The sequence below is a fragment of the Stegostoma tigrinum genome, chromosome 2 (assembly GCF_030684315.1).
Source record: "Stegostoma tigrinum isolate sSteTig4 chromosome 2, sSteTig4.hap1, whole genome shotgun sequence".
NCBI classification, from domain to species: Eukaryota; Metazoa; Chordata; class Chondrichthyes; order Orectolobiformes; family Stegostomatidae; genus Stegostoma; species Stegostoma tigrinum.
The window spans coordinates 116,586,584-116,606,627 of NC_081355.1; the positions used below are offsets into that span (position 1 = coordinate 116,586,584).

Genomic DNA, 20,044 nt, shown 5'->3' on the forward strand with positions numbered 1-20,044 from the left:
GCTTTAAAGATGACAAAGATTAAAAGCAGAAACTACATATGCTTCTAAAAGTGCAACAGATAATGTAACAGAAGAATGAGGCACAATATATTTTGTTCAATTTATATGCTGTTTCATATCATTCCATGAGATACCAAGCATCAACATTAAAATGTAATTATGCAACAGTGTGTAATAAAACTAGCACTGATTGCCAACCAGCTGAATTTTAATTCTGGTTTCCAGCAATCTAATTTAACTCTTAAGACTATAGCAGCAATTCCACATTTTAAAAATTCAAGCACAATAAAATATAGAAATGTATAATGGCAGTTCATTGTTTTATCAATTTGTTTGGAATTTGTGCATACAGACAGGTTTAAATCTTTGTGATTCTCTCAAACTCCACTTGATTATTTACAGTGAAAGTGATTTACCAGCTCATTTCAGCAGCCTATGCACATTTGTGCAACTCCAAAGAAGACCCGCTATTTGAAGGTTATGGCTACAAGAGCATAAAATGAATTTGACATGAGAAACTTGGGTTAGCAGACAATACAACTTTGCATGTGTTTATAACAATGAAATAGGATTAGGTAGAGGTTAGTAAGATGATTAACCTCTTCTTCAGTTCCAAGCCTGCACACTTTCAAGTTCAAATAAAAGTGCTGCAGTGAAGAATCAATGCAGCAGCAACAATGCATGATTGCATGATTGAATTATAAAAGGACCACAATTTTTGTTTAAATTAGTAACTTTATTGTGCGTAGCATAATTAAAATGAATGACATGACCTATTCTGTGACAAAACACAAGTAGTGACCCATGCTTTAAAAGGATGCATTTAGATAACATTTTATCATCCAGAACTCTCCCCTAACAGACATTACAAGCTGTTTTTTTACACAGCATTTTGGTTGTCTTTGCAGGACTGGTGTCTGAAATGTAGGCATCTTGCTCATGGGATTTGAGTCCAAGGGTGATATCCCTCATACTGTTCCACATGGAAGGCAGGCAGTTACCTCCATCAGTTATTCATGCTACAACATGACACTAAGTCATAGACGCTACATTATTTAGAGTATATTTTCATCATATTTCTTCAAATTTATTTTTTTAAATTTGGAATTACATTTGAGCAAATTATATGTGCATCACAATGTTTGAGTGTCAAGGAGTATCTCTGGTAAATGTTGCTTTATGACATGAGGAAGCATAATGCACGGGAGAATTGTGTGCCTCTCCTGCTGCTGCAGAGCCTCTCCATATGTGAGTCTCGACAAAGACAGAGCAACAAGGCTGCTGCTCGGGTTCTATCCTTGTATCGTGAGACTCAATGCCTTCAGCAGCAGTTCAAAGCTTCTGCCATAACATGCAGAAGAAATGGGCTTGAAAGTCCACGTGTTTGCAATCCAAGCTTTATTTTATTATTGGCAGAGAATATTGTCCCTCTTTGGTAAGATTAGGAGCTTGAGTGGCAGCTGGGGCATGAGTGAGTATTCATGAGGCTGAGAGTTTCAGGGAAAACATGCGTCAAGATGTAATCATTTTACAGCTCTAATAAGCACAGGCAGTGAAGCAATGAGGTGACCGTTAGACAGAAGGCAAGCAGTTATGTCATGAGGGAATCCCCCAAATACATATCACAGTAACGGTAGGTGTGTTGTTAGTGAGGAGAGTAGACAAGTGCTTTTGCAGATGAGATGTTTCCAGGATGCTATGTTACCTCTCAGATGTCAAGATGTCACTGAATGGCTGCAGGACACTCTGAAGAGGGATGTTGAACAGCCAGCGGTCACAGTTTAAGTTAGAGCAATGGCAAAAGAAGAAGGAGACTTGAGGTTCTGAAAGCAGACTTTGAGAAGATAGATGGGAGATAAATAGCAGGACTCCAAGAGTAAAATCTCCAGATGATTCCTGGGGCCATTCCTAGGTTTGCCAAAACTGTTTGTGTGAATTTAAATGGGAATGACAGTGGGATGACCTGTAGCTCAGTGGAGGAGACAGGCTGAAATGGAATTCAAAGCTTAGACATGATGAACCTGGAAGGCAGAGAAAACAAAGGCTAGAGAAGAAAATCTGGGTTTAGCAGGGTTAATTGGTATCCTAAAGAATAACATAGATGAGCTGAGGAAAATTGTAATTATATGGGAGAATTTATTTTTATTTGTGCTCCTGAGATGCTGCTTGGCCTGCTGTGTTCATCCAGCCTCACATTTTATTATCTTTATTTTTATTCAGCCATGTTATGGAAATGTTGTTGGCTGACCAGCTTTTATTGCCTAGGCCCAATTGCCCTTGCAAAAGTGGTGATGAGCTGCCTTTTTAACCTGCACAATTCTTATGATGTGGATACTCCTACGATTCCTTCAAGGAGGTAATTCCAGGAATTTGGCCCGGCAAAACTGAAGGAAAGGCATTGCATTTCCACGTCAGAATGATGATGGCTTGTAGGTGAATGTGCTCCCATATATCAGCTGCCCTTACCCTTTTTAATGGTAGTGGGCATGGATTTGGAAGGTACTGTCAAAGGACCCTTGGTGAATTTCTGCGGTGCATCTTGTAGGTAGTACACACTGCTGCTACTGAGAGTCAATGGTGGAGGGAGTGGATATGGTGCCAATCAAGTAGGCTGTTTTGTTCTGGGTAGTGTCAAGCTTCTTGAGTGTGGTTGGGCCTACACTTGTGCAAGCAAATGGGGAATATTCCATCATACTGTTAACTTGTGCTTTGTAGATGATGGACAAGCTTTGGGAAAACAAGAGGTGAGCTATCCACTGCAGGATTCCTTGTCTCTGACATAATCTTGTAGTCACTGTGTTTATGTGGTGAGTCCAATTGGGTTTCTGGTCAATTATAACCTCCAGGATATTGATTGTTTGAGATTCAGTGATGGCAATGCCACTGAATGCGAAAGGGCGATGGTAAGCTTCTCTCTTGTTACAGATGGTCATTGCCTGGCACTTTTGCAGCCCAAATGTTGCCATCAACATTCCCTCTAATCTGCTTCCATGTGGGCTAATCAGCAGACTATGCATTGACATCTGCTCTTGGAAGTTGATGGGCTTAGACTTTGATGTTCCCACAGCAGTAAAACAAGTAAGGAGTATAGCTTGCCATGTGCTAACCCAATCTGAATATTGCCCTATTCTTGCAAATGGACAATAGGAGTAATGAATGGTGCTGAATTGTGGCAAAACATTTAGGAAATAGTAAAATTTTAAGGCAAACACATTTTCATGAGGACAAAGCATGGGGCCAAGTCCAGAGAAACTGGATGTCAAGCGACATAAAGATTAAGATTAAGGAAAGAAGTTGAGTTTATGGGGAATCACTGGGGGAGTACTACAAGCGCAAGGGTGAGCTTAAAAGGAAATTAGGAAAGCAAAGAGAGTGCATTGAACATATAAAAAGCAAGATGCTAACAAGGGAAAGAGCAGAACCCATTAGGGATCTGAGAGACAATCTTCCAAGTGTGCACTCGGAAGCTGTGGGCACAGGCCTCAATGAATACTTTGCATTGATCTCCACAATGGCGATGAATGAAGCAAGTATATACAACAGGATGGGAGGACTGTCAAATATTGGAAGAGATTAACATGAAGAAAGAGGAGCTATCATCATGTTTAGCAGCTTTAGAAGTCGATAAGTCTGCAGGCCTGGATGAGATTGAATCATAGAATCATGCAATATAGAAGGTGCCATTTGGCCCATCATATGTGCACTCACAAAAAAACTACTCTAAATTTGTACTTGTCCCAGTTTCCAGCATTTGGCCCATCATCTTAATTGTCATGACATTTCAAGTGCTTATCCAAGTACTTTTGAAAGGTTTTGAGATTGCCCGCCTTAACTACTCTCCCAGTAAATTCTAGAGTCCCACTATCATTTACATGAAAAATGTTTACATCAAATCAACTCTAAGCCTTCACCTTAAAATTATGCCCCTAAATTATTGAAGCTTCAACTAAGGAGAAGAGGTGCTTCCTATCCACCCTGTCAATGCCCTGCATAATCTTAGGCAACTCAATCAGGTCCCCCTCAGACTTCTTTAGTGTAAAGAAAACAACCTAAACCTGTCCAAACTCTCTTCTTCGCTAAAATGCTCCAACCCAAGCAACATCCTCTTTCCTCCAGTGCAATCACATCCTTCCCAAAGTGCACTGACCAGAGCTGCACACCGTACTCCAGCTATAGACTAATCAAAGTTTTGCTTGGCTCCAACTTAACCTGCTACATCCCTCTCTCATCAGAAATTAGAAAACTTTTTCAATTTCACCTCCAATTTCCACCCTGCTCTCAACTTCACCTGGTCCAGTCCTGACTACTCCCTTCCCTTCTTCAACATCAGTTTCCATTTCTGGGGATAGACTGGCTACCAATATCCATTACAAACCTTTCCCTTGATTATATATCCTCACACACTGCCTTCTGTAAGGACTCCATTTTCTCAGTTACTCTGTCTCTGTTGTATTTGTTGTAATGTTGCTACTTTCCAGAGGATGCCTCAGTAATCACAGAATTCCTACAGTGCAGATAAGACCATAAGACCATAAGACTTAGAGGCCATTCAGCCCATTAAGTCTGCACCATTCCCCCCTTCCCGAAAAGCAGCCCACCCTATCCCTGTAACCCACATTTACCATTGTTAATCCACCTAGCCTGCACATCAGTATGGGGCAATTTAACATGGCCAATCCACCCAACCTGTACACCTTTGGGCTGTGGGATGAAACCTGGAAACCCACGCAGCCTTGGGAAGAACATGCAAACTCCACACAAACAGTTGTCCAAAGCTAGCATTGAACCCAAGTCCTTGGTGCTGTGAGACAGCAATGCTAATCTCTATGCCACTGTGCCATTCCAAATGTCCACCTTTATCTTCAACCAAGGGCTCCATGCCTGCATGATTGACAGGGCCCTCTGTGTGTATTCCAGGCTGGAGAGGCGGCAATGACAGAAATATCAGGGGTCCTAGTCATAATTTTCAAATGCTTCCCAGCCACAGGTGAAATGTCAGAACACTGGGGGGCTGATAATATTGCTCCATTACTACAAAAAGGAAGAAAGACTGAGAGACAACACAATTTGGAGCTGGAAGAGCACAGCAGGCTAGGCAGCATCAGAGGTTCAGGGAAGTTGCCGTTTCGGGTCAGGAACCATCTTCAAAAATGAGCTGGGGGAAGAGAGCGCAGAAATAAGTAGAGACAGGAGGGTTGGGAGCTGGGGAAGGTAAGTAGTATAGTGCTAGAGACAAGTGGGCAGGGAGTGTTGGGGATTGGTTGGTGGGAAGGGTGGGGCAGATAGGTGAGGAAGAAGATGGACAGGTTGTGTCAAGTCAAGGAGGTGGGGATGAGAGGGAAGCTTGGATATTGGATGAGGCTAGGGGTGGGGAAATTTTAAAACTGGTGAATTTTATGTTCAGGCCGTTGGGCTATAGGCTCCCAAGGCAGAATATGAGGTGTTGCTCCTCCACTTTGCAGAGGGGTGTCATTATGGCACTGAAGGAGCCCCAGGATGGACATGCCACCCAGGGAGTGGGAGGGGGTAGCTGTGGGAGTTGGTGGGTTTGAAGTAAAGGTCGGTGTTGAGTTGGTTACCCGAGATGGAGACGGAAAGGTCCAGACAGGGGAGAGAGTTGTCGGAGATGGTCCAGGTGAATTTGCGGTTGGGGTGAAGGGTGTTAGTAAAGTTGATGAACTGTTCAAGCTCCTTGTGGGAGCACAAGGCAGCGCTGATACAGTCATCAATGTAGTTGGGGAAGAAGTAGGGGGATAGTGCCAGTGTAAAGGCGGAAAGGGATAGACTAGGAAATTACAAGCCAGTCAGTCTAACCATGGAGGGAGTGAAGTTTTTGGAAAGAATACTGAGGAATGGCCAATATCTGAACATGTGGAATATTTGCCTTTATTAGCCAAGGCAATTACTACAAAAGCAAAAATATTTTGCTGGAGCTGTATGAAACGCTGGTCAGGCCACAACAGGAGAACTTCATGTCATTCTGGTCAGTACATTCTAGGAAGGATGTAACGGCACTAGAGAGGGAGAAAAGGGTAACTTACCAGGATGCTGCCTCAGCTAGAGGGTCTAAGCTTTGAGGGAAATTGGATAGGTTGGGATTGTTCTCCATAGAGGGGTATAGGTTGAGATGGGACCTAAGAGAGACGTGTAAGATTATAAGCTGCGTAGATGGGGTGGAAAGGAAGGCACTTTTTTCATTAGTAGAGGGTCAATAGTCAGTGGCATAGATGTAAGGCAATACATAGTAGGCTAAGAGGAAAGTTGAGGAGAATTTCCTTCATCCAAAGGGTGGTGGGAACTCACTGCCTGAACGAGTGTGTGAATGAGTCATAAACTCTGGTGACATTTAGGTTGTGCTTACATATTCACTTGTGTTGTCATTCTCCAAGGTTATGATCCAAGAACTAGAAAATGGTGTGAGCAAAGTCAAATCTTTATTGCCCAACAAAGACATGATGGGCTGAATGGTCTCTTTCTGACCTCTAAATGTTTATGAATCTATAAAATATTTCTTTTCAGCTGCAGTACACTGCTTTAATGGTTCTTTACTCTGTGGATCCAGTGGACAGTGTATCCCAGTAACACAACGATGTGACGGTGACATTGACTGTAGAGATTTCAAATCAGATGAATCGAGCTGCTCAGGTATGAAACAAATCAAAAAATATTTAATTATAAAAGTGTTTACTTTTTTAAATGTTTAGTCTAATTTTGCAAATATACCTTAATATTTCATTTATTAATAACATTGGCAATTTAATGTGCTCTTGTTGCAGAATGTCCTAATGCCTATTGTAAAAATGGAGGAACATGTATCATCGATAACAGAATTGCAATTTGCAAGTAAGTGTTTGTGTAATCATTACAGGCATTTTATAAATGCCTGATAAGAAATTCAAAAATTCAAGCTTCACCTCTTCCCGTCGTTAATGCAGATTGTCAGAGGAGAGCAAATTGCAGAATGCTGTGAAGCCATCTGCTCTACTCATTACAAATCCAAATGTTTATACTTTGTATTCTTACGGTGCCATAACGTTGCAGATGCCATTTAAGAAAGGAAAATCATCTTGACTATCAAGCAAGCAGGCAGTACTGAGTTACACTGACAAGCCAGCACTGTTGTCAGTTCAGAGGAAGGGGAAACTTGGGGTATGCATTCCATGAGATTGTTCATCTCTACCTGAAGGCTGATGACAATTTTAATGTCAATTTGCAAGTTAGATATTTTGTCTTTGTTAATGTTCACAGCTTTAAAGACATTCACATGAAAATTCTTTAAGATTTTACGTTAAAGATTATTTTGTCCCTTTAAATGGAATTTACACCACAGTTTGGGGTATTGGTTTTGCTTAGTTGGCTGGATGGATAGTTTGTGAAGCAATGTGAGTCAACAGTGTAGATTCAGTTCCCATCACCAACTGAGGTACGTTGGCCCTCAGGTTAAATCACCACCAGTTGTCTCTCTCTTGTGAGGCTAGTAAGACTATGGTGACACAAATGCCAAATACCAAGTTGGTGCATGTGTGACGGACTTTGTCTCCTCAAAGAAGATTTCTCACATTGGAAACTGTATCCTGATGTTCACATATTCTGTATAAAGGCTTAAATCTACTTCCCTGTAACAACAAGATGTATACTGATCCTGAAGTATGAAGGTTATATTAAAGGACCAATAATTCTGTGGCGTGGATCAATAGCGCAGAGAATCAGTCATGCATGGCACTGTTGTCTGAATCCATTCAAACAATCACAGGGAGTACAATAAATGTCGGTTGACTCGTCAGTCATACTTTTCACTGGCTGCCTCTCTATTTTGTGGGTGTGCTGCCAGAGCAGTTTACAAACTGAACAATTCAGGATGGTTTTAATGTAGCCTGTTGCTATAAGAGCCACGATCTTGAGCCTAGCTAGTCATGGAAGTGGCGCCTCATCGGTCACACAGCTCTCCCAGCCACTGACACCAGTTATGTCAGTGCGGCTCATTCATGAGGGAATTGCTGTCTATTATTGCTGCAATTCAGTGGTGCCACAGCAGGAATCACACTTCCAAGCACTCTGTGCCCAATTAAGGCACCTGGCTTCAGGTAAGGGAGGTACTAAAGGTCACTTCTCACTCCCTCCACCGTTGTCTCTGATTCCCCATTCTCTATTCTGCGATCTCCACCCCGTTCCTGTTCCTGGCTTCATATTCCTTTGGCTTGAAGTCCCTAAATGCCATAGGACTTCTAGTGGGTGCATTACTGGTAGCTGCCAGCACTCCCAATGGTGATGATGAACAATGGAGAGCTTCTGGCCTCATTAATGCACACTAAATCTAATGGAACGCTCAATGGTGACCTCCTGTACAATTAATATCTTTGGACATCTCTAGGTGAACTAACAGAAGGTTTCAATAACTATTTACCTGCTAGGTAAGGACTCTTTAATACTAATTAAATCCAAAAAGCACACTAACCATTATAAAAGGCTGTTGCTTGGTAATGACCATTTTTACAGATGGAAGCGATGTTGAACAGTCTTTTTTTTTCTCATGCCTTTTTCCTTTTATCTTTTTCCTTCTAGCTCACCCTACCCATTCTGCATCACAAACTGAAAATAATTTCATCAGCTATGCATTTCATCTTACTCTTATACTCAAAGCTAATCCTTAGATTGGGCAACATGAGCCTGGCCAGCACCTAACTTCAGAAGTCCAAGCCCTCTACCTGTGCCCATTTTCACGATGTTTTCATCACCTGAAATGTTGGCGTGCAGAGTTCAGATTTTCTGACTCCTGAGACAGGATCAGAGTTGTATGGACAACAGGGCAGGCTGGATGTAAGGCCAGCCTTGGTATGTTGCAATATTGGCCCAGTTTTCCATCTCATTCTTATGGGCCTTACACTTCACTCTCCACTGTCCAACTGCCACACCGCTCCATGCCCCCTCATGCTCCTTATGTTTATTCCATGCCCCTCCATGTCACCTTAAACGCTTATGCATTCTCCAAGATCTCACATATTCACCATGGCACTCTATACCCCTCTTGCACCCAGGCCCCTCTGCACTCCTATGAACCTAGAACATAGAAAAGTACAGGACGGTACAGGCCCTTCAGCCCACGATGTTGTGCTGTGGAATAATCCTAATCCAAAAATAAAATAACCTAACCTACATTCCCCCCAATTCACTGCTGTCCATGTGCATGTCCAGCAGTCGCTTAAATGTCACTAATGACTCCGCTTCCACGACTACCACTGGTAAACTATTCCATGTGCTCACAACCCTCTGGGTGAAGAACGTCCCTCTGACGTCTCCTCTATACCTTCCTCCTAACACCTTAAAACTATGACCCCTCGTGGTAGTCAATCCTGCCCTGGGGAGAAGTCTCTGGCTATCGACTCTATCCATGCCCCTCATTACCTTGTACACCTCGATCAGGTCACCTCTCTTCCTCCTTCAGAGAGAAAAATACGAGCTCAGTCAACCTCTCCTCATAAGACAAGCCCTCCAGCCTAGGCAGCATCCTGGTAAACCTCCTTTGTACCCTCTCCAAAGCCTCCACATCTTTCCAATAATAGGGCGACCAGAACTGGACACAATATTCCAAATGTGGTCTCACCAGGGTTTTGTAGAGCTGCAGCAAAACCTCGTGGCTCTTAAACTCGATCCCCCTATTAATGAAAGCCAAACCACCATATGCTTTCTTAACAACCTTATCCACCTGGGTGGCAACTTTGAGGGAGCTATGCACTTGAACACCAAGATCCTGCTGTTCCTCCACACTGCTGAGAATCCTGCCTTTAATCCTATATTCAGCATTTAAGTTCGACCTTCCAAAATGCATCACTTTACATTTACCCAGGTTGAACTCCATCTGCCATTTCTCAGCCCAGCTCTGCATTCTACCAATGTCTCGCAGAAGCCTGCAATAGCCCTCGATACTATCAATGGCACCTCCAACCTTTGTGTCATCAGCAAACATACTAACCCACCCCTCAACCCCCTCATCCAAGTCATTTATAAATTCTACAAAGAGCAGAGGCCCAAGAACAGAGCCCTGAGGGACACCACTCAGCACTGACCTCCAGGCAGAATACTTACCATCTACAACCACTCTCTGCCTCCCGTCAGCCAACCAATTCTGAATCCAGACAGCCAAATCACCCTGTATCCCATTACCTCCTTACTTTATGAATGAGCCTGCCGTGGGGAACCTTATCAAATGCCTTGCTGAAGTCCATGTACACCACATCCACTGCTCGACTCTCTTCAACCTGTCTCGTGACTTCCTCAAAGAACTCAATAAGATTTGTAAGGCATGACCTGCCCCTCACAAAGCCATGCTGACTCCCTTTAATCACACTATGCTTTTCCAAATAGTCATAAATCCTATTCCTCAGAATTCTTTCCAAAACCTTGCTGACCACAGACGTAAGACTGACTAGTCTGTAATTTCCAGGGATTTCCCTATTCCCTTTCTTGAAAAGAAGAACAACATTTGCCTCCCTCCAATCTTCCGGTACGACTCCCGTGGAGAGTGAGGAAGCAAAGATCTTCGCCAGCAACTTAGCAACCTCCTTTCTTGCTTCCCGGAGCAACCTAGGATACATCTGGTCTGGCCCTGGGGACTTATCAATCTTAATGTTTGCCAAAATTTCCAGCACATCAACTTCCTCAATCTTGATCTGTTCAAGCTTGTTTTCCTGCTCCTCAAAGTCCTCATTCACAACAAGGTCCCTTTCCTCAGTGAAAACCGAAGCAAAAAACTCATTTAGGGCTTTCCCTATCTGCTCAGACTCCACGCACAAGTTCCCTACGCTATCCCTGATAGGCCCTACCTTCTCCCTGATCATTCTGTAATGTATTATCCAAAGGCTCACTTAGTATCCACTATCCACAGTCCTCAGAAGACATGTGTTAGTACTGAGTCGTCTTTTAAATGGAGAAGAGAAAGGACACCTCTAACAATTTAAAATTGTTTTCATTCAAAAGCACAAGTGTCTCTCCAATAAACATTCTAAAACTCCAAGCAACACACCAGACTCAATGAAAATCAGTGAATCTTTTCAAGTATTCATTTAATTTTAAAAACAAAACTGTTACAATATCAAAGACAGGTTTTGGCTTCTCCTTTATCCATCTTCTATCCCCTTCCCCTTCTCTCCCTATTTATTTCAGAATCCCCTACCCCTCCCCCATTTCTGAAGAAGGATCTAGACCCAAAACGTTAGCTTTCCTGGTCCTCTGATTCTGCTTGGCCTGCTGTGTTCATTCAGTTCTATACCTTGTTATCTCAGATTCTCCAGCATCGGCAGTTTCCACTGTCTCTAACATTTTAATTACCTCTTAAAACTGTAAGACAGAATGTGTACATAGCCTTCTGTTGAGACAGAAGTCAGTATCATTTGATACAGAGCCAAGCCTCCATAATGGTCTCAGTTGTCAAAACCAACCCTTGAAACTACATTCACGGAACATTGCAGTTTCTGGAACATATTGTAAGTGGGTAAATGGATGCTTTCTTTTGGAGCTACACCAAAGGAACTGTCTGTCAAAGCAGTCCAGGACCAGGTAACCATTTTCTTTGCTCAGTGAAAGCTGGAAACAATTTAAATTTCAAATTTAAAGTGCTATAGAAAACCAAATCACTTCAGATCATGTCATTTGGTTCGTTGACCACTAGTTTCTTAAGTAAAGAATGCATATGCAATCTACATTCCATGATAAGCACTTAGAGCTTACTAAGTAAGACAAAATAAATCTGAGCAGTGATCTGGAAGCTGGTAATATTCATGGCAATGAAGCAAAACGATTCCTATGGATCTGTTAATATCTTTAAAATGCTCTAAGTGTTTGGGTTGCACTTTGCTACAGCATCATCAAATACGACCTAACTGAGGCTCAACATCAAGAATACAAAAAAAAAGCATTTATCACTCATTTTTCACTTGATGACACCCTTTGGCAGTTGGAAAAGGTTAAAAGCATTCCTGGTGAGAAAGACAGGGAAGACGGATAGAGAATGTTAAACAATAAGAATGAAAATGGCCAAGAGAGGAAACAAATATATAATTTACAGTAATTAGATTAAAAAAAGACAGCGCTAGAAAAAAAATTGATGAACAATTTATTGCATCCATAAGCATTAACACAGAAGATCCACTTGCAGATATGCTATGTATATTTTGATAGAGAAAGTAGATATCGTTTATCTTGTGACAGTTGAAAAATTATTGTAAGATTTGTATTTGATGCTGTCATCAAGGAATTGTGAAAAAATAATCCTGTGGAGTTTTGTAATCTATCAAGCTAGGTTTCCCTGGCAGTCCTGCAGTACTGTGAATGACACATCTACAAAAGCACCTAGAGAGATTAAGATGGGACATTAATATTCATTTTATCATGTCAATCTTTCCTGTACAAAGTCTTGCAAATTGATTTCTAGCATTTTGTGCTTTGAATTTCTTGTAGTTTACTTTGCCTTTTTCTTTCACTATGTTCCAGATGGGAAATTGATCATTTTCCCAGATTTGTTTGTTGCTGGACCAGCTGAGTCCCATTTACCTAATGAGTAAAGCAATTGAACTATTTGAAGTGGGCTCTCTTGATATATTCAGAACGATTGCTCACACCAGAAAGTAGTAGGAACCCAACGCAACATCATGCAAGTTTTGTCTAGATGTATCAAGTGTGGTCTATCTAGTGATCCTTAAAGGTACCAGTGAAGGTATCTTGAGAAATTCTCCTAAACAAAAATTGCCCAAAAAGCTATGGTTCTGCTGGTGTGGACACACCCCGATATTTATCCCCTCCCCCTTCTCAAGGACCTACCTTTGGCCAAATCAGCATTAGAGTCATATTTCAGGGGTCAGGTTCAAGCCTTGGCTCAAATATTTACCAAAGTTGCAAGTCTAGGCTGTGACCCCTCAGACACTGAACCAGTCCATGTTGACATGCAACATGATCTGCACAATATCCAGGCTTGGGCTGACAAGTGGCAAGTGACATTCACGCCATACAAATGCCAGGCTATAACTATCACCAATAAGAGACAATCTAACCACCGCCCCTTAGCATTCAATGGTGTTACCAACATTGAAACCCCCCCATTATCAACATCCTGGGGGCTAGCATTAACCAGTAACTCAACTGGGCTCACCACATAAACACAATGGCTACAAGAGCAGGCCAGAAGCTAGGAATACTGTGGCGGGTAACTGTGATGAGGAGGGTGATAGAATATTCCTCACTTGCCTGAACGAGCGCAGCCCCAACAACACTCAAAAAGCTTGACACCATTCAGGACAAAGCAGCCCAGTTGATTGGCACTACATCCACAAGCATTCACTCCCTCCTCTACCGATGCTCAGTCGCAGCAGTGTGTACTATTTACAAGATGCACTGCAGAAATTCACCAAAGATCCTTATTCAGCATCTTCCAAACACACGACCACTTCCATCTAGAAGGACAAGGGCAGCTGACATTTGGGAACACCGCCACCTTCAAGTTCCCCTCCAAGTTACTTTCCATCCTGACTTGGAAACATATCGCTGTTCCTTCACTGTCGCTGTGTCAAAACCTTGGATTTCCCTCTGGAAGGTCGTTGTAGTCAACCCAAAGCACATGGACTGCAGCAGTTCAAGAAGGCAGCTCACCACCACCGTCTCAAAGACAGATAGGGATGAGCAAGAAAGGTTGGCCCAACCAGCAATGCCCAAGTCCCACAAGGGAATTTTTAAAATGTTTCAGAGCACCCTGCCCCTCTCGAGGAGGAGGTAGAGGAGATGGAGTGGTCGGAAATGCAGGAGGAGGAGGAGAACCATGAGGGCATTAATTGCCACATACAGGGGGAAGAACCTTCTGGTGCTGACCCAGAACAGAAGACAGGCTTGTGGAGGGGGGTCTCAGCTGCTGGCTGTATAGCCAGAATGACCTCTATTCCACCTCCTTTTTCACTTTCTTCTCCTCTCAGACAAGTAAGAGGCCAGCTATGGCCCTTTCCCTGGTGCCAATCAGAAGCCGGAAGTTCTATTGAATGACAATGTCACTCAGAATGACAATCATCTGAAGACTAATATCATTACAGGATCACAGGCGGGAAGGAATGATCGTCAAAAATCTGTCACAGGACATGGAGGATAATCAAAAAGGGCAGGAGGATGACTCTCACTCACTGTCTTTGCATGAGGGACCTCCTCCTAAGAACCTGTGTTGGTTTGCTTGTTGTGCTCCCTACATTGTGAACCTCCTCTGCCTTGCACTGGGTTAATACACTGGACACAGGATGAGCTCTTAAATGGGATGACTCTCCCACTTAATGACCCCTACTGGTGGCAGAGTAAGTGAGCTCTCCAAGGGTCTTGCCTCCACCAATCTAAGCTACAAGGTTATGGGGTTCCAAGCCACCTTCCCTTCTGCCTCAGTAAAATACCTTCTGCTTTCAAACATACTACACGGGTCAACTCAGTCACAATTCACTTAGATAATAATCATACAGACATTCGGACCAGAAATTCCCAGCCCATTTGACTTAGCCCTTCCTTCAGGCTGCAGTCAAATCATTCCCACAATTAACAATTTGTAACTTTCACAGTCACAAATACTTATCTTTAACTCTTATTTCACCATTCTAAACAAAGCAGGCTACTTGCAAAGCAGAAGTCTGATGTGAGGGCTAGTGAGAAAATGGGGAATCGGAGTAAATGTGTAAATAACTTGGTCCAAAAAAAAGTACAGAAATGTAGCGATTTAATGCTGTGATAAATGTCCGTGTGCCTTCATTTGTCCAAATACAGTTCTTTGTCCATCCTTCTTTGGTCATTCCTGCATGCTGGTTTCCTATGGTACCAGCAGTGTAATGAGCAGAATGCTCAATCCCAACTCTGAGTGAGACACTCTTGACCAATTCTGTCCTGGTATATCCTTGGGGTGTAACAACCCTCCAGTCACGTTCTAAACCACTTGAACAGAGATTTAATGCACGATTTGGAACTGACAAGCTGTTAAGACATTATCATGCATGTGATCATTTTTTACTGGCTGTTGATATCACATCACCATGAGTGAGGATTGTGCGCCATATGCCTCTGTGACATTTAACAGATGACAGAGAGGCCCTGATCTTCCTGTCTCCGCTAAGCCAGGCTGCCTAGGGTTTCACTTTGGATAGCCATCTGCAGTTCTCTGCTACCTTCCTGCAAGGAGTGAAAGAAAAAAGAAATACTTGCTGATCTAAACAATGGAATGAATTGCAATGATGGACAACTTCTGTGGAGGATGACAGTGAACGAGAGCTGTTGTGTTACACTTCAATCAATGCCCATCAATAATGAATGGCCAGATCGTGATGTGACAAGATACTTACACTGAGAGGGATGGGTGCATCAGAAAGATAAGCAGGAAGATGAATGATGTGCAGGTTACAACAGAACAAGTAGCTTTGGGGTAAAATGCAAAAATGAACATACTGAAAGTACCATTTCACTTATCGTTCCTGATATGATTGCATTATTAGATCTTATCTGATACAATATCCAGAGCTGTGACATCATATTCCTGTGGTAGGGTTTTTCCTCAAACATCAAGAAATTGAATCTCCCTGTGGGATTTGAGCCTGAAGCATTTTCTTCAGTCATGCATTGTTGAAGTAAGATGTCACCCTGTTACCTTGTGTTTCCATTGCTGCTCTGTGAAAAGGCCTCAATAATGCTTCATGTCTCATGTTTCCTGGAATCCCTATCAATAGTTGAGCTGAACTAGATTCATGCAGCACCTCAGCATGTCTGCTCACTCCAGTCATTCTGGAAGCCAGACTCAATACCGTGGCTGGGCGGAAAAGCCTCTGATAAATTTGCTTCTGAAATCTTTGGGTTCTGCAGGCATTCCAAAGCTCCCCTGCTGAGCAGGTCAGTAAATCTAAATCCATATTATTTGATGTAGCAAAGCCATACTCTAGGACAGTTAGAACATCCTATTTTTAGACAGACTATTTATAGTGTGCCTATGAATATGGCATTTTGAATCTCTAGGTAATCCCAAGGATTTTTCTTTCCCTTTTTTGTGTACTTTCCAGGTGCACAAGCCAATGGAGAGGAAATCGATGCCACATTCAGGTCAAACCAGCAGGATCACTGAGTCCTGCTCCAGTAAAAAAGAAGGATGGAAATGGTAAAGAAAAATGTATCACTTTTAAATTCCTGTCTTTTGTAAACTCCTGCTAGTACTAATTATTTTTCCTTTCTCTTAATGTAGTGTCCATGTGGGTAGGACTGAGTGTTGGCCTGAGTTTAGCTGTGCTCAGTCTGATCGCTGTTTTGGTCATACTTTCAAGAAAGAAAACAAGCAAGTAAGTAACAGCAAAAGTGTTGTTATTGCTTTGTGTTGATGAATGTGTTAGACCGCGACACATAAATCTTCAAAAACATACAAATTTTAAAGAAATAATTTATGAAGTCACCTGAAATCTCTGAGTTAATTCGGTAAGAAATGTTCATAACCAGAGATAAAGCATCCTAGAAAATGAATTTAATGTTGTAGCTCTCACTACTACAAACAAACGTTGACTTCCAGATTTTACCTCAGAGAGAGAGAAAAGAGAGAAGAACAGTTGCTGGAAACTCTTCTTCGGGGTCTATCCTATTGTTTACTCCCTACCTTATCCATCTCCCTCTCCCTATTGTCTGCATATAAGCTGAATTTTTTCCAGCTACCATCGGTTCTGAGGAAGGGTCACCAGGCCAGAAATGTTAACTCTGATTTTTTTATTCACAAATGCTGCCAGACCTGCTGAGCTTTTCCAGCAACTCTGTTCTTGTTCCTGATTTACAGCATCCGCAGTTCTTTTGGTTTTTAACAAAAGGGAATTGAACATCAATTTACAAAAGAGAAAATGTGGGTATGAAAACTAATAACAATTAGAGTTGAATACAAATATAGCAGTTGTAAATGTACAAAAAAATAGGTTTTCCTAAAGGATAGGGCGAAGAAGGAAACAAGATAGTCATGGAGGCAAATCAAATCACGAGTTATAAACTGAGAAAACACTGAATAAAAAGTGCATACAAGTAGTTTTAAATGTGAAGAAGTAACAATTTTTAAAATGTGCTGTAATGCTCAGAGTACAGGGGAAATAAATCAAGAGAATAGGAAACAGTTGTATCAGTTTTGTGAAGGAAACATAGGCATTAATACAGCAAGATGAATGAAAAAAGTGGAAAAAACCAGACACAACAATTTTTACAAGGGAAGAACAATTCAGTGGAAGGGGAGCTGCTGTGTAATGAAGGAAGGAATATGCCTTGTAGAAAATATTGATATACACCAGAATTTGAGAATCAATAACATTCGAGATCAAAGATTAAAAATTGATTGTTACAGAAGTATGATTATATGACTAACTGTAGCAGAGAATTCAAAGTTAAAGTCTTTTGACAAATCAGGGAGGCAGGTTATTCTGCTAGGAAATTTTCATTATTGACTCATTGATTAGGACAAAGAGAAAAGTAAAATTTCATTTCCATTACTTGTAGGATTCCTCCTTTATGGTCATATACAATACCAATAAGGGAAGGGACGTTGCTAAATATGATTAAAATAACTGTATTGATCAGGTAGATGAAGTAAATATGAATGAGCATTTTGGATACGGTTTTGAAAAAAATAGGAGGCTGGCTGTATAGAATATTTCAGCAAATTAAGAAAGGATTCAATTGTGAGCTGAAAATTGAAATTGTCACACAGGATTTAGATAATTAGGATAATTTAGGATGATTTAGGATAATTTTTAAAAGACAATATCAGCATCTCAGAATAAAACAATGCATCAAACTAGACTACTTCAATTTCAAGATGGTCTGAATGGATAAAATACATAGAAATAAATTCAAAGTGAAGAGGCTGCATGCTGTCTGTAGTCACCATAAAATAGAAACATAATAAAGGATATACATAAAACAGGACAAATTGGAAAAGCAATTGATGGAATCGGTATATAGAGAGAATGTCACAAAATATTAAAATAAAATATCAATGTTTCTATAAATATATTAGTTAAAAAGGATCGAATGTGAATGGGAACCTACAGGGGAGAAGTCAGTTTATAAATAAAAATCAGAAATTAATCATGATAATTTGCAGATACTTTGCTTTATTCTTTATGGGCATAATTCTGGGAACAAGATAAATTGTGAATTGGGTGACAGTGAGATTTGCTAAAATATAATGTATAGAAATAAATTCAGAGGATATGTAAGTGTACAAAACAAACGCAGAAAATACTGGAGAAACTCAGCAGAACATGCAGCAGAGAAATGGAGTTATTATTCAACTGAAGAATTCCGAAGAATAGTCATATAGAGCTGAAACATTAAAGTTATTTCTGTCATCAGAAAGGAATGCTTCCGTATCTGCTGAGTTTCTCTAGCATTTTCTATATTTGTTTCAGATTTCTGGTGTTCACAGTATTTTGCATTTATCAAGGTCCAAAACCTAACAAAATATATGCTAGATTCCTGAGAGAAATGAGTGAGAGAAATGATGGCAGCCTTAGAAATTATATTGCGGGGTTTCTGGTTAATGAGTACCAGAGCTCTGGAGAATGAACAATACAATACCCATTTTCAAAACGTCCACAGCCAGGGCATATCTGGCATCAAAAACAAAAGTTGCTGGAATAGCACAGCAAGCCTGGCAGCACCTGTGAAGAAAAATCAGAGTTGACGTTTCAGGTCCTTTTGCCCTTCCTGTGGCATCAGCAGGCCATTCAACCACACCCCGCCCCACCCAGAATGTGTTGTCATTCAATAAGATCATAGCTAATCAACTCCTCTTTCCTGTTTTCCTCCTGTACCCCCGAAGTCTCTTGTCAATTTAAGATCTGTTTCATCCATCCTTCAATATATTGAATAACCTCCACCTCCGCTGTTCTCTGAAGCAGAGAATTCCAACTCTGAAAGAAATAAATTCTCCTCATTTTCGATTAAAAATCAAAATCCATAAGATGTTCGCTAGATCTAGAGGTCACACCAGGGAAACTTCTTCTCAGAAAACACCATAACATCATCAGATGAAGAAGCAGAAATAGGCCATTTGGTCCATCAAGGCTGCTTATCCTCAACTCCATTTTCCTGCCTTTAGCCTGTCCCTTGACTCCTTGACTAAATAAAGTTTGTTTATTCTCAGACTTGAATTTACTTATTGACCCAGCCACTACAGCCCTCTGTAGTAAAGAATTCCACACAATCACTGCCCACCAAAAGAAAAAAATCCTCTTCATTTCTACACAACGCAGCGTGGTGGCTTAGTGGTGAGCACTGCTGCTTCACAGCACCTGGGACCTGGGTTCAATTCCACCCTCCGGTGACTGTGTGGAGTTTGCACATTCTTGCCGTGTCTGCGTGGGCTTGCTCCAGTTTCTTTCCACAATCCAAAGATGTGCAGGTTAGGTGGAGTAGTGAGCTAAATTGCCTGTAGTGTTTAAGGATGTGTAGCTTAGGTGGGTTGTAGGGGCATGGGTCTGGGTGGGATGCTCCAAGGGTCAGTGTGGACTTGTTGGGCCAAAGGACCTGTTTCCACACTTTAGGGATTCTAAGAATACCCATGCTCGAGCGGGTGTTGAATGATCAGAAAGAAATAATTAGCAATCTAGTTGTGCAAAGTCCCTTGGGGAAGAGTGACCAGAATATGATGGAATTCTTCATTAAGATTTATTTTTATTCATTTATGAGATGTGGGCACCGCTGGCTGGCCAGCATTTCTTGCCCATTCCTAGTTGCCCTTGAGAAGGTGGTGATGAGCTGTTTCTTAAACTGCTGCAGTCCTCCTGCTGTGGGTTGACCCACAATGCCCTTAGGGAGGGAATTCCAGATTTTTGACCCAGCGACGGTGAATGAGTAGTGATATATTTCCAAATCAGAATGATGAGTGACTTGGAGAGGAACTTGAGGTGATGATATGTCTGCTGCCCTTATCTTTCTAGATGGAAATGGTCATGGGTTTGGAAGATAGACAATGAGGTTGTTGTTTTTGAGACTAGGATTCTAATTCTAAGGAAAGGAAGCAATG

General features: G+C 41.6%; 1 protein-coding gene across 4 annotated transcripts in view; it reads left to right on the forward strand.

The window, feature by feature from the left end:
- Positions 1-20,044, forward strand: part of malrd1 (MAM and LDL receptor class A domain containing 1) — a 414,264-nt gene that overhangs the window by 367,717 nt on the left and 26,503 nt on the right. For all 4 annotated transcript variants that reach the window (XM_048551253.2, XM_059638768.1, XM_059638771.1 and 1 more), the window contains 4 exons: positions 6,520-6,645; positions 6,777-6,843; positions 16,056-16,150; positions 16,235-16,328. In XM_048551253.2, coding sequence (XP_048407210.2) covers positions 6,520-6,645; positions 6,777-6,843; positions 16,056-16,150; positions 16,235-16,328 — 382 coding nt within the window. The remainder of the gene's footprint in view (positions 1-6,519; positions 6,646-6,776; positions 6,844-16,055; positions 16,151-16,234; positions 16,329-20,044) is intronic.